This window comes from Rhinolophus hipposideros (genome assembly GCF_964194185.1).
Source record: "Rhinolophus hipposideros genome assembly, chromosome: 20".
Classification (NCBI taxonomy): Eukaryota; Metazoa; Chordata; class Mammalia; order Chiroptera; family Rhinolophidae; genus Rhinolophus; species Rhinolophus hipposideros.
In genome coordinates, this window is record NC_138066.1 from 28,525,197 (window position 1) to 28,536,788 (window position 11,592).

General features: G+C 38.0%; 1 protein-coding gene across 6 annotated transcripts in view; it reads right to left on the reverse strand.

Annotated features, from left to right (window-relative positions):
• Nucleotides 1-11,592, reverse strand: part of TOM1L1 (target of myb1 like 1 membrane trafficking protein) — a 47,119-nt gene that overhangs the window by 1,457 nt on the left and 34,070 nt on the right. For 5 of the 6 annotated variants that reach the window (XM_081027857.1, XM_081027860.1, XM_081027859.1 and 2 more), the window contains 4 exons: nt 11,270-11,366; nt 6,421-6,472; nt 3,809-3,911; nt 3,288-3,369 (listed from right to left, as the gene is read on the reverse strand). In XM_081027857.1, the coding sequence (XP_080883983.1) occupies nt 3,288-3,369; nt 3,809-3,911; nt 6,421-6,472; nt 11,270-11,366 (334 nt within the window). The remainder of the gene's footprint in view (nt 1-3,287; nt 3,370-3,808; nt 3,912-6,420; nt 6,473-11,269; nt 11,367-11,592) is intronic. The other variant, XR_013991883.1, reaches the window with a different exon arrangement.

Consider the following 11,592-nt stretch of genomic DNA (forward strand, 5'->3'; position numbering starts at 1 on the left):
AGTACCATTTTGTCTTTAACTAAAAATCTGATGCCCTCTGCTGTTCAGGGTATATCAGTGAATAAAAACAAAAACCTCTGCCCTAAATCTTACATTAGTTTTCTTAGATCCTAATGTTGCAATTCCCATCTTAAAAATGTGTATTTTATATAATCAATTCATTTTACTTGTGATTTAATGAAAAATATGGCTCAAATTTGGACAGTTTGCTTTCTGCTTTAAAAAAGCAAAAATGGTTCAGCTTTTCCTGGTTTCAAAACATTTAAAAAATATGTTAATATTCCTTCCAGCTTATTTAACCATGTTATTACAGTCCAAACTCCCAAGCCACCGTTAGCGTATAACTATCATCTCTGTACTTTATATATACCATGTTTCTCCGAAAATAAGACCCAGCCATACCCTCAGCTCTAATGCGTCTCTTAGAGCAAAAATTAATATTAAGACTGGGTTTTATGTTAATTTTTGCTCCAAGAGATGCATTAGAGCTGACGGTCTGACTGGGTCTTATTTTCGGGGAAACACGGTAATATATAATTTTTTATGGTATCATTCAATTCTTTATATATCTTATATGTCTGTGGCTAGAAAATATATCTATAAACATGACATTGACATATACAATACATTGATATATACAGCAAAACATGGCTAAAGAAAAACTCATAAAAAGCACAGCATTATGAAGCCATGATCATCAACTTCATGAAGCCCCAGCATGGTTCAGAAATTTTAATGTTTCTGTAATAAGTCTCATTTTCCACAAAAATAATGCAACCGCCTTCACTCCCCTCAAATCTCTGATTCCCCTCTCGTTCTCAATCAGAAATCTCACTACTTAATAAATGCCTTGATATGGAAATTGCCTCATCTTCCCATTACTGAATCTTCAAATCTGTTTTCATCTGCACCATCATCTACTTCTGTGATCCTATCTACGCCTGGCTTTTCAAACACTTTACTCATTTAGTTATCCCCCTTCCCGAACTGAACCTTTAATCTGTCCCTCTCTACTAGATCCCACCCTTCAGCAGTCCTAGATGTTCCAGCATCTCCCATTGTATAAAACAATACGTCCTTAATCCCATGTCTACTTAACAGTAGTCACCTCAATAACCCTCAAGCTGCCAAACCACTTTCCAGCAACCCTTCATGTTTACGTTTCCAGTGTCATCCGCCCTTACTGTCTCTACTCCCATCTCTTATTTCTTAACGCACTGGAATTTGGCTTCTATCCCCATCAGTGTACCAAAATGGCTTTTAGTAAAATCACTAATGGTTTCCTATTACTTAATGCATTATCTAGTTTCCATTCCTCACCTTACTTGTCCTCTCAGTGATGTTCACCACTGTTGTGCACCCCCTTCTTTGTTTTCCAAATTGCAATTTCCACATCTAGTAATAGGTGCCCTGTTGCTCTTTGCTCTTGGCTTTGGTTTTTCCATTTCCTTGAATGTGCCACAACTCACTCTCCTCAGGGTCTTTGCACAAGTTGTCCTGGGCCTACAACACTGATTCTCCAACTTGTCATTCGACTAACATTTACTGGTCTCAGCATTAATGTCACTTCCTCAAGCTTTCTCTAACCCTCATTTAAAGTAGTTCTTGTTATACACCGCGTAAAGTCACCATATTTCCTGTTAGCCTGATTGAATCTCTGCCTCCACACTAGATTTAACCTTCACGAGGACAGGGAACATGTCTCTTGTTCAACATGATAAATTAAGCCTCAATCATTGTCCCTGGCAAAATAGTGTTCAATGCACTTGTTGAATGAATAAATCGTGTGTATATATGTACAATCTTTATTTATACTAATATTGTATGGCCTACAAGAGCAGAAATGCATAACCTGAGGTTCATGGGCAACCAGTGATGTGAAAATCCCAGAACTTTTCTGAAAGATTTTGTGCTTTTCCTGGATGTTCCCTGGATTTGATGTGACTTTCAAAGGAACTGAGACAACCCTACCCCCCAGAATGTAAGAAGCACTGTGGTAGAGAATTCCAAAGCGTCACCTCTCCTGATTTTTACTATCTATCTCACTTGTATCTGTTGCACTTACAACAATTTACTTACAACAATCCTAATTTACTGGAATATAATAATACATTTTCCACTTCCTATTTGGATACAGAAACTGATAAAAACATGCAGTTTCCAAACAGCGTAACTAGTTTAACCAATTTCTAATTCCTTAAACCATTAATATATTCAGTGATACTTTATCAAGCAGAATGAACTAGGAAATTTCAAGTCTTGCTAGGAAAAAATATCTAATGAACACCTAAGCCTATTACTCATTAATTATTCTAAAATGGATCAGTACACTGCAGGTTTAAACCAGGGGGCAGAACCTCAAATGCCAACACGTGCCAAACAGATCAAATGAAAGCACACAAGAGGCCAGGTGGGGCCTGGTAGACTACAGAGCTTGCCTTGTTTTAAGGAGGCAGCCACTATTCAACTCCAACCTAAGGCTAACTTGGGAAAATGCAGGCCTGGTTCTAAAAGAATCCAGAGCTCCATGTATTTCTTGAAATATCCCAGTTTTTAACTGTTGGCAATTAATCTTTAAGTATGTTTTTAAAATTGCACAAGTCAAACAAAACACAGCTTGTAGATAAGATATACCCTGCAGGCTGCCAATTTCTGAACAATGATTTCCATAAGCTTGCTTTAATCATTTTTAACAATTTTGGGGGTAACCTTCAGTCAAAGTATATTAAAGTTCAAATGAACCTACTGTCCCAGAAATATTTATATACACTTGAGCACGATGAAATCATACATAATGGTGCTTTAAAGATTTTAAGTTAAGTAACTTTTACACTAATGCTTTATTAGTCCATTTTAAGCACATTGTCGTATGTAATGAAGACTAAACACAAGTTCTTGTAAGTTTTTTGGGGATTAGTAGTCAACAGCTAAAATACTCCATCAGTGTGGTGTTACTTATGTCATTCATCAGTGAACAGTGCCCTTCTCAAGCTGGAGAGAACCCGACTTTCTGCCAAAGCACCTACAAGGAATCCATGAATGCACATAATGGTTCCGGTTATTTCTTAATGTGCAACCCTAGCGTTTTTATTTTTCAGTCACTAGGCCGCGAACGGTAAGACCATTAAGAGCAACAGCTTCCATAAAACCTCATGAGTCATTTTTAATAATGTCATCAATTTCTGCCAAGAGCTAAACAAAGTTAAATGTATAAGCAAGCCCTGCTAGCTCTGCTACCAAAGGGATCCAAGACAAAAAATAAATTAATCATCTTGTAAATGACTTACTCTGTAGTGACAGCAGGAGCTAAGGGATCAAACTCCATTACCTCGTAGTAATTGGGTGGCTGGAGATCATTCTTTGTCATCGCTTTAGGCAAAGGGTAAAAAAAAAAAGCGGTAAATACACATTGTGCTTTTTGAGGAAATATGCACAATTAGTATTCTCTTTATGATTTAGACTTCAAACATTAAGATCCTAACAAACACTGACAACCAGAAATAAATACACTTGTGTTCAATGCTACTCCCAAGTGAAACAAATCTATATACAACAAAAAGATTTCAAACTTCAACTAAAGGTTCATTTACCCTCAGTGTTCAAAATACAATATTCAGCACAACAGAAGCATGTTTACAATCTCCTAATGTCAGTCATAATGGTATTTGCCCTGAATTTACTTCATTGAGCTCAAAAATGCAAATACACTGCTCTAATTTTTTCTCTATTTGTAATTACCATAAATCTCAGGCAGACTCCTATATTCTCACAATTTTTCCTTAGTTGATGCAAGTAAGGTCTCAAGTACCTGGATGATTGCCGGGCAAGGGTGGCAGTCTCTGGTTTGATGGTGTGGCTGGAATGGTCTGTAGACTAACAGGCTGTAATACTGAATTTGAATGTTCTGGAAACTGAAGAAAGCACAGTGCAAATTCAAACAAGCATTCTACAACAAGTTTATTATTTATTATTATTATTATTATTATTATTATTATTTAGATTCCTAGGTTTCCAAGTGGCACTATTCCAAAGACCACATACTCTCAGCTGGACAAGATTTAGTAATTATGAACTTAGAAAATTAGTAATTTCAGGTAATAATCACTTACAAAATTTACTGTTTTTCTATCTGGCTTCATGCCCATTGCACCTCATTTCCTATATAAAACATAAACTATAAAAAACCTTGTGTTTGTTTTTTTAAATAAGCAGGTATATATGGCTCAGTCCAGATTCTACTGTTTCACACTGATTATAAAATCTCCATTTCAAACAGGAAAAAAAAATCTTGACTATAGAAAGGCATAAGGTGGTGACATGAAAACAGGACTGATAATGTAAAAATTTAAGTCATTATTAGAACTATCTCTTTCTTGTAATTTTCCTCATTGCACGGGTATGTCCTGGGTATCCACTAGGGGCCAGGCAGAACAAATAGAGCAATAAATAAAACAGGCCAAATCCCTGCCCTCATGGAACAGAACATCAACAAAATGTACACATACCCGATGGCAACTGGTGTAAGAAAAACAGCAGGGTAATGGGGAAAAGAGACACTGGGGTGGAGGTGTGGGGGGGAGGGGAGGAATGTTTCTGTGATCCTAGTGGACAAGCACTACCTCACCACGGGGCTCAATGAGCAGAGCCCTGTCTCTGAAGGGGGCCCTGTGATTATCGGAGAGGACACGATGTCATATGCTCTGAATTTGGGGAGGCCAGTGTGGTTGGAGCTTTGTGAGCCAAGGGGGAAGGGTGGGGTTAGAGAGGTAATGGGAGGGGTCACATCAGCATTTCAGGCTTTTATTGTGTAACATGGATTGAGGAAGGGAATCATGGGTGGGTTGACAACAGATGAGTAGCATTACATGACTTTACTTTTTAAAAACAATTGTTCCGGTTTTTGTTTTGAGACTAGAGTGTGTGGTGGGGAGAGGAGCGGAGACGGAGGTAAAGGCTGAAGCAGGGCAACCGTTAGCAGACCACTGCAATAGCCATCTGATGCCTTGGAAGGGAGCTAGTGAGCGTGGCTGGATAATGGATATATTTTGAAGGTAAAAAGGTAAAGGGTCAAACACTACTTTCCAAGCTTTTTGACCTGTGCAGCTGAAATAGTGGAGTGAAAATAGTGAAATAGTGGAGTGGTCATTTACTGATGTGGAGAAGACTGCAAGAAGAGCAGGTTGGGAGCTGGAGCTGGTTAGAAAGCAACAGGAGATGCTAAGTGGCAGGTGGATATATGAGTTGAATTTAGGGGAGGAGTATGAGCTGGAGATACCAATTGTAAGTTGTCAGAATTTGCATCTCAGTTCAAGAAAAGAGACCAAAAGCCCATGGAAGAATGAATGTAGATAGAGAAATCTGAAGCCTGAGCCCTGGGGCCTCCAACACTGAAACAGTAGTAGAGGAGGGCCAGCAAAGGAGATAGTCAAGACCTGGAAGTGAGGCAAGAGAAGAACCAAAAATGAATGGTGTCTGAAAGCCACATATGCAGAAAGGAGGAAGTGACTGGCCGTCAATTCCTGCTGATAAGTCAGGTAAGAGGACTGAAAACTGCAGTACAGATTTGGTAATATGGAGGTCACTGGGGACCTTGCCAAGAGCTATGCCAGTAGAGTGGAAAGGGTGAAAGCCCATCTGAAATCTGTCAAAGAGAATGGGAGAAAAGAAGTAGAGACAGCTAAAAACAACACTAAAGGAATTCTGGTCCTTAGTTATTTTTCTAACAAAAGGGAGCCCCAACTTGTCTATCTTAAAAGATTAAAAAGACTTTCTCTGATATACTTCACTTAGTGTAATGCCCTTTAAATCTATCCATATTGTCACAAATGGCAAGATTTCATTTTTTTTTTTTGTGGCTGAGTAATATTCCATTGTATATAAGTACAGCTTCTTTATCCATTCATCTATAAATAAGTCAGACAGAGAAAGACAAATACCATATGATTTCACTGATATGTGAAAGCTGAAAAACAAACTCCTAGATACAGAGGACATTTTGATGGTTATCGGATGGGAGGGGGGTCGACGGATGGGTGAAAAAGGTGCAGGAATTAAGAAGTACAAATTGCCAGTTACAGAAACAGTCACAGGGATGTAAAGCACAGCACAGGAAATACACAATAACATTGTATGTATGGTGTCACATGAGCATTACGTATCATTGTATGATCACAAGTCATATAAATGTCTCATCACTATGTTGTACACATGAAACCAATATTGTATGTCAATGGTAATTGAAGAATAAAAAGAATTTTTTTAAATAAAAGATTAAAAAAGAAGAAAAAATACTAATAAGGGCCACATCAACACATTATAAATAATGAAACACTGAACAGGACATGAGAATGAATGAGCAGGAGTTCCTTTTTGGCCACCTGCTGACTAGGTGCACTGCCAGGGAAGGCTTTCATTACTTACATTCTCATATGTATGACCTGAGGCGACGTTTTGGCCAGTCCTTTGGGCAAACCTAGGATAGTGTAATAGATAACACAGTATGATTACCCTACAGTGAGAACACAAATGCAAAAAGTAAGATGACTTTCCTGGTCTAAAAATGCAACATAAAATGTACCTTCAGACTGAACAAAAGTATTAATTTTATAACAATGGCCATCTGGTTTCAGTGCCCACCAGGTCACGATGCTCAAATACCAAAGAGTCAAGACAAAGCACTTGGCAGTGGTAACCCTGAGACGCAGAAGTGTGCACAGTACTTAGTAAAAACACAGCCTTCAGTCTTTCCATGATGGAGCTACCACTCCATCATTTCCTGAAGGACGAGGTAATGCAGAGTAGAGGATAGAAAGAAGTAGGGAAGATTCTGGTTCTGGCTAAGATGGAGTAAACACACTTCAACCCGTGTCTCCCACTAAATGCAACTATAAAACCTGTACAGAATGCAGGGGGGCAACTATTTGAGGATTGAAATGTAAATAGTTACAGGCAGACTGGGAAAGTAGACCAGAATTTGAGTATCACTAAATCACTGGTGATCTTAACCAGTTTTTCTCCTGTGCTATTCCCCAACTGAATGCAATGCAGCCTGAAACACAAAGGTGAGCAGTGAGGACAGACAGAGCTGCGGGTGATGCCCTCTCATTCTCACTAAAGAAGAAAGAAGTGTGCTCAGAGAGTGTGTAAATCCCTCACTTCTTTTTCACCCCCCCTTCTCTGGTCTCTCACACCTCAAACCCTAGGCAATCGTCAGGTGGCTGCAGTGACATCAGGGAGAACAGAACCTGTAAGGGTTTTAAAACTGAATGAAGGGAACATTCCTCTCCAACAGACAGAACTGTGATCCCCAGAGGATGAGGTGAACCTCACGTGTTTCTTTTTTCCTTTCTGAGCCCCCATTTGTCCCAGACATAAGCAGTCAAGGAAACATACTGCATAGTAAAGCTCCAGCTTTCTCACTGGAGAACTGAAAAGGGGCATCCCAGTAAGGCAAAGGACCAGAGAAGCCACAAAGAGGGACGAATTCAGGAAAAGAAACTCGAAGTTGTTTATGGAACCCTGGGCTCACCCTCGGATCAGTGTATCTGTGGATCTGATCCCAGTCAGGATGCGTAAGACAGTGAGAACTGAACACACAGCCTGACCGCTGAGTGCTGCACATGTGAGACAGATCTGAATAGCACTGCAAAGGCTTTGAAGACTTACCTGCATTGGAACCCCAGCATCCAGAAGGCAGGTTAAAACTGTAGCAGGAACCTAACAAGGTTGTTTGCCCACTATCAAAATAGCAACATTCTTAAGAATAGGGTTTAAATAAGTGCAAGTGTCTCGTAACATTAAAAATGTCTAATATACCATCCAAAATTACTAGACATAGGAAGCACTGGGAACATTTCAGATTGCAAGAGAAAAGACAAACCAACAGAGGTTGGTATCATGAAGACACAGACACTGAATTGTCTCAGATTTTAAAGCAATGCTTACACAAATGCTTCAACAAGCAACTGCAAACACTTGGGGGAAAATGGAAAAACAGTCTCAGCAAAGAAACACAAGATAAGATGCAGAAGTGTCAAATGGTAGTTTTAGAATTGAAAAATACAGTAATTGGAAAAAAAAAATATTACAAAATGAGCTCAATAGCCAAATGGGAATGAGAGGAGTAGTCAGTGAACCTGAACATAGAAATTATCTAATCTAAAAAACAGAAAGAAAGAAAAGAAATGAACAGAACCCTGGATCTATGAGACAATGACAACAGATCTAACATTTGTGTCATCAAGAAGGACAAGGCTGAGGAAGATTAACTTGCCATTAACATCCCAGAAGGACAGCAGAAAGTGTGTAGTGCTGAAAACTTATTTGAGGAAATGAAGGCTGAAAACTTCATAAATTTGGTGGAAGACATAAACCCAACAGATTCAAGAAGTTCAGTGGAGTAGATTGAATGGTGGCTCCCCAAAACTTATGCCCTTGTCCTAATTCCTGGAACCTGTGAATGTTACCTTATTTGGAAAAGGGGTCTTTGAAGATGTAATTAAGGATCTTGAGATGACGATTATCATCCTGTATTATTCAAATGGACCCTACATCCAATGGCAAGTGAGCTTAAGAGAAAAGCAATGGAAATTTTAGACAGGAGAAAACAATGTGAGGGTGGGAGCCAAAAGAGGAGTGATATGGCAACAAGCCAAGGAAAGCTGACAGTCACCAGACTCTGAAGAGGCAAACGGCTACTCCTCTTCTCCTGAAGGGAACTGAATTTCAGACTTCTAGCCTCCAGAACTATGAGAAAATAAATTCTTGTGCTTTTAAATCACCCAGTTTGTGATAACTTTTTTATGGTGGCCACAGATAATTAGTACACTCAGCAAACAAAAAACAGAAAAACCAATAAAAATCAGTAAAACCAGTAAAAATAAAAACCAGTAAAAGGATGGAAAAAGACATACTACACAAGCACTTATCAAAAGCAAGCTAAGGTGGCTATATTAATATCAAAGTAGACATCAGGGCAAAGAAAATAACAAGGGACAAAGGGACATAATGATAAAAGGGTCAATTCACCAAGAAGACAATCCTGAATGCATATGCACTTAGTAACAGTTTCAAAATATATAAGGCAAACACCAATTTTATACAACCTTTTCAAAAACATTACATACTATAAGATTCTATTGAGAGGCTATTCTCAAAAAGAAAACTACAGTGATAGAGCACAGATTAATGGCTGCTGAGAGTTGGGGGAAAGGGATATGACTATAAAAGTATAGCACAAGGGAGTTTTTTGGGGTGGTGGAACTATTCTGTATCCCAACTGTGGTGGTAATTACATAAATCTATACATATGTTATAATTCATAGAACTGTACACCAAGAAAGTGGGGGGATGGTCAATTTTATCGTATTTTACATTTTTAAAATAAAATTAAAGTGCAGAAAGAAAAAAGAACAGGTACTGCGACCCACTTGAATTTAAATCTTTATTCATTAGTTGGTTAAATGAATCTTTACAAGTTAATATTCCTTAGCCTTGGTTTCTTCATTTGTAAAATGTGAATGAGGGGGTACCTAGCTCAGGCCTATTGTAAGTACTAAAGTTATCAGTAGGCATTTCTTATTCTTCTTAGCCTGTTGCCTGATACCAAGTGGACTATAAATATGACCTATGACTTTATCCCGTCATCACTGTTTTCCAAAGATCCTTTCTGTTATGAGTAATTCCATCACTTATTTGTTCTGTGATGAACAAATCTGACTGCAAACACAGGTGACCAGGGGGAATCTCAAGACTGTAAAACATCTGGGTGACTGATTTCGCTTCTACTGCTGAAACAGAATTTCTGGGGGCCAGCAATATTTCACTTTTCCATAGCCAGCAAAGTGATTTTTATGCATATTCAATTATGCAATCCACGAGATTTCCAATTAAAATAAGCTAGAATTTGATCTTTTTATGAGTTTTACAGAGACTTTTTTTGTAATGGGATTTCATGTATATATTTATTCTTTCTCATATTACCCAACAAGATTTTCAGGTTAAAGGAAAACAAAATCATCTACTTTGGACCCCATTGTTTACGAAGCAACTTCACTGAAGTTCTGCATTTCAACATTTAGTTACATCCCATGTAGTCAAGAGCAGAGGTAGCCAACCTAAGGTACTGACTCAACCTGGTGGCTCATGATAGCCATCGACACTCAATCATTCCCCAGCACAAGAATTGTTCTTTTCTACTCTTCTGCCCTTACATTTTTTTTGGATTCTTCTTTCTCATTCTCCTCCTCCCTCTGTCCCACCCACTCTTTAATGTAGAAAAGTAACATTTACAAATATCTAAATCCACTGATATAAAAAACACAGCCAAGATGTTAGTGAGTGAAAACCCTAAGCAAGGTTCAGAACAGTGTATACAGTATTCTGCATTTTATTTAATAAAGGAGAAAAAAATTCATATTCATATTTTAAAGATACTTTGGAAGGATAAATAAGAAACTAACAGAGTGGTTACCTGGGTGGGAGCAGGTGTGACGTCAGGGGAGGGGTAATGGACAGGGTGGGGTGGAACGGGATCGAGTATTGTCCTTATACATCTTTTTGTATTGTTTTGATATCTGAATCATGGAAATGAATTGACTATTACATTAGAATATAGGCTTCGGTATAATGCAAATCCAACTCCTGTTTATTTTTTGCTCTATCTACTTTAGCCTGACCTTCAGTAACCACACTTTAGTTGTTTCTGCATCCTTCTTGTATTTCTTTATGCAAATATTACTGTATATATGATTTCCCACTTTCTCATACAAATGCAAGACAGTATACACACACTGCATTGTACCTTTTTCCACTGAACAATAACTATACCGGTGATTGTCCCTCACACAGAGTACTTACTTTTTCCTCTGGCTTTATAATACATTGTGTAGATGCTTATTTAACTAGTCCCCAACTGATGGGTACTTAAATTGTTTCCAATTATTAGCTACTGTCCAAATGTTGTGAAGAATAACCTTGTAAACACCCCATTTTGCGTAAATTATCATCTACCAAATGGTATATTAGGAGATACATATAGCATCCCACTGAATCTTTGTAAAAATCCTAGGAAGTATTCTCAGAAGGAAAATGAAGGCTCACACTAGGTAAGTATCTTATCTAAGGTCACACAGCAAGGAGGAAGTAGTGTTGAAATTCTAACTTAGGTCTGATTCCTAAATCTCTACTTTTCCTATTATGTCATGTTTTCTGAAGTATGAGAAATCAGAATGAGATGGTATTAGTTCTGGAGTATTACTGACATACTTACAGGGGTGTTTCTGTATTTTCCGAGGCTAGCAAATCCACCTGTGGATGAAGACTGGGTTGTGAGTTGTTGGTTACAACGGGACGTGGAGAGCCGAAATCTAGAACACAAAATAGAACTTGTTGGCTTTAAAACATTTTTGTCAGTAATTTGTTCTTTCGGATTTTCCACAGTAAAAAAAAAAAAAAAAAAAAAAAAAAAAAAAAAAATGAAGCAATGGAGATATTTGTCACCATAAAATCATGAAGTTTCCTTAAACAGAAATTAAAGAGCATCATTTATAGTAGTTGGAAAGAGAGAAATTCCTTGCCACATAGAAAAGGTAA